General features: G+C 46.8%; 1 protein-coding gene across 1 annotated transcript; it reads right to left on the reverse strand.

The window, feature by feature from the left end:
- Window positions 1-1,140: 1,140 nt before the first annotated feature.
- Window positions 1,141-1,770, reverse strand: LOC149165578 (uncharacterized). Its single transcript, XM_089429869.1, has one exon. The coding sequence runs from the start codon at window positions 1,768-1,770 to the stop codon at window positions 1,141-1,143; it is 630 nt and encodes a 209-aa protein (XP_089285995.1).
- Window positions 1,771-2,087: the final 317 nt, after the last annotated feature.

A 2,087-nucleotide genomic window follows, 5' to 3' on the forward strand; every position in this document is an offset into this window, starting at 1 on the left:
GATGGAGAAGTAGGAGGAAGAGATGAGGCTCATGATCCAGCGAATCCAAGTGGCACTAAAGCCAAACGCTTTTAACATGTGTTGAATGTATGACCAGCTGAGCTTGTCAAAGGCTTTGGAAAGGTCGATTTTGAGAAGCATGCCAGCTTGCTTGGAATGCTTGAGCGAGTGGATGATTTCGTGAGTGAGTATTATGCCATCCATAATCTGTCTGCCCTCGACATAACCTGATTGCTCCGGAGAGATGATCATAGGGAGGAGAGGTTTTAGTCTGTTAGCTATGACTTTGGAAATGACTTTGTATAGGACATTACAGAGCGCTATAGGTCTGAACTTTTCCGGGGTGATGGAGTTCTCCTCCTTGGGGATGAGAGTGATGAATGTGGAGTTAAGGGAGGGAAGCATCCAGCGAAGGGATCTGGATTCCTCAACAGCCAGCCAGACCTCCATTTTAATTAAGTCCCAGAAAGCATGAAAGAACGTGGTTGTGAAGCCATCAGGGCCAGGGGCCTTACCTTCTTTGAGCTGAGCCATAGCCTCATCTACCTCCTGGAGAGTGATTGGGCGCATTAGCAGTTCATTGTGTTCCTCTGTGACCAACTTGGGTATGTTGTTGGTGATTTTCTCTATCGCCTGCTTCCTGTCCCTCTTCGGTTCTTGGTGCACCTGCTGGAAGTGGTTGACGAGGATTTCTTCAATTTTCTCATGCTCCTCAACTTTTGCTCCCTCTTGATTCTGTATGTATGGTATTTTATTGTGCATTCTTCTCTGTATTGTGGTTTTATGGAAGAAATTAGTGTTGCGCTCCCCTTCTTTTAGCCACTTGATCCTTGATTTCTGCCGCCAGTAGATTTCTTCCTGCTTTCTTCTCTCCTCGATCTGGTGATATATGAGCCTTTCTTTGTCCAAGGTGTCCTCCGTGTGCCCCGTATTGATGATTCTCTGGTGGAGATTCTTGAGCTCCCGATTGAGTGTTTGCTGCTCTTCAAAGATGTTCCCAAAGGTCTCTCGATTCCAGCGCTTGAGGTGGTTCTTTAGGAATTTTAGTTTCTGTTGCAGCTGATACATTTGTGAGCCTTCTGGAGGGATGAAGGAGGCCCAGATGGATTTGACGAAGTCCTTGAATGCAGGGTGCGTTAACTAGAAACCTTCAAAACGAAAAGGCCTTTTGGATTGGTTACCTGGTCGCTGCCATTGAAGAGCTATAGGCCAGTGATCCGATCCCGGGTGAGCCAGGATTTCGGAATTGAAATCGCCTCCTAGATGCACTGCATTGTCCGAGATTAGAAAGCGATCTAGCTTGGAGGCGATCTGATGCTTACCTCCTCTGCGATTGCTCCACGTGAAGGTACCGTTGCAGAAAGGCATATCTATGAGGGAAGCATTCCGGATGAAGTCTTTGAAGTGTTCTGCTTCAGATTCCAGCCTGGATTTGCCTCCTATCTTGTCTTCTATTTTGGTTATCATATTGAAGTCCCCAGCAACTATCCACAGCGGATGCTGCCTGCCATTGCTGAGTGTTTCGATAGTGTTAAGGAGTGCTTTTTTACTGCTGCTGTCCTGTGGGAAGTAAACATTGGACAGGTTCCCATGTACATTTGTACCTATTATATGGAATGCTGCTTGGATGAGATGGTGGGAGGCATGGAAGTCAGTGAGTGTTATGGCTTGGGAGTTCCAAGCTATGGCTAGCCCTCCCGAGGCTCCCGTTGCATCCACAGCCACTGAGCGGCATCCAGGCCAGGCTTTAGAAAGTATACGCCCCAGCATAGTACTGTTGCATTTGGTTTCTTGGAAGAAACACATTTGCGGATTTTCCTTCTTTATCATGTTTTTCAGCATTCGATGTTTACTTGGGCTATTGAGCCCTCTTAAATTCCAGGAGATGATCTTCATGGATAACTAGTTTGGGTAGGACGGAAGTACTTCGTTAGCTTCGCGTATCTACCTGAGTCCACCAGGATCTTTCCGATCTCTATCGTTCTCTGAAGATCTGTCTTTCTTCCTCTTTTCTTGGAGTCTTTTGGGTGCATGCTGCCTTCCCAAATGCTGCCCGTTTGTATGCCCAATTGTTGCTGATGGAAAGC

The sequence above is a fragment of the Pinus tabuliformis genome, chromosome 5_1 (genome assembly GCF_031772625.1).
Source record: "Pinus tabuliformis cultivar Carrire ecotype Pingquan chromosome 5_1, CPIR1, whole genome shotgun sequence".
NCBI classification, from domain to species: domain Eukaryota; kingdom Viridiplantae; phylum Streptophyta; class Pinopsida; order Pinales; family Pinaceae; genus Pinus; species Pinus tabuliformis.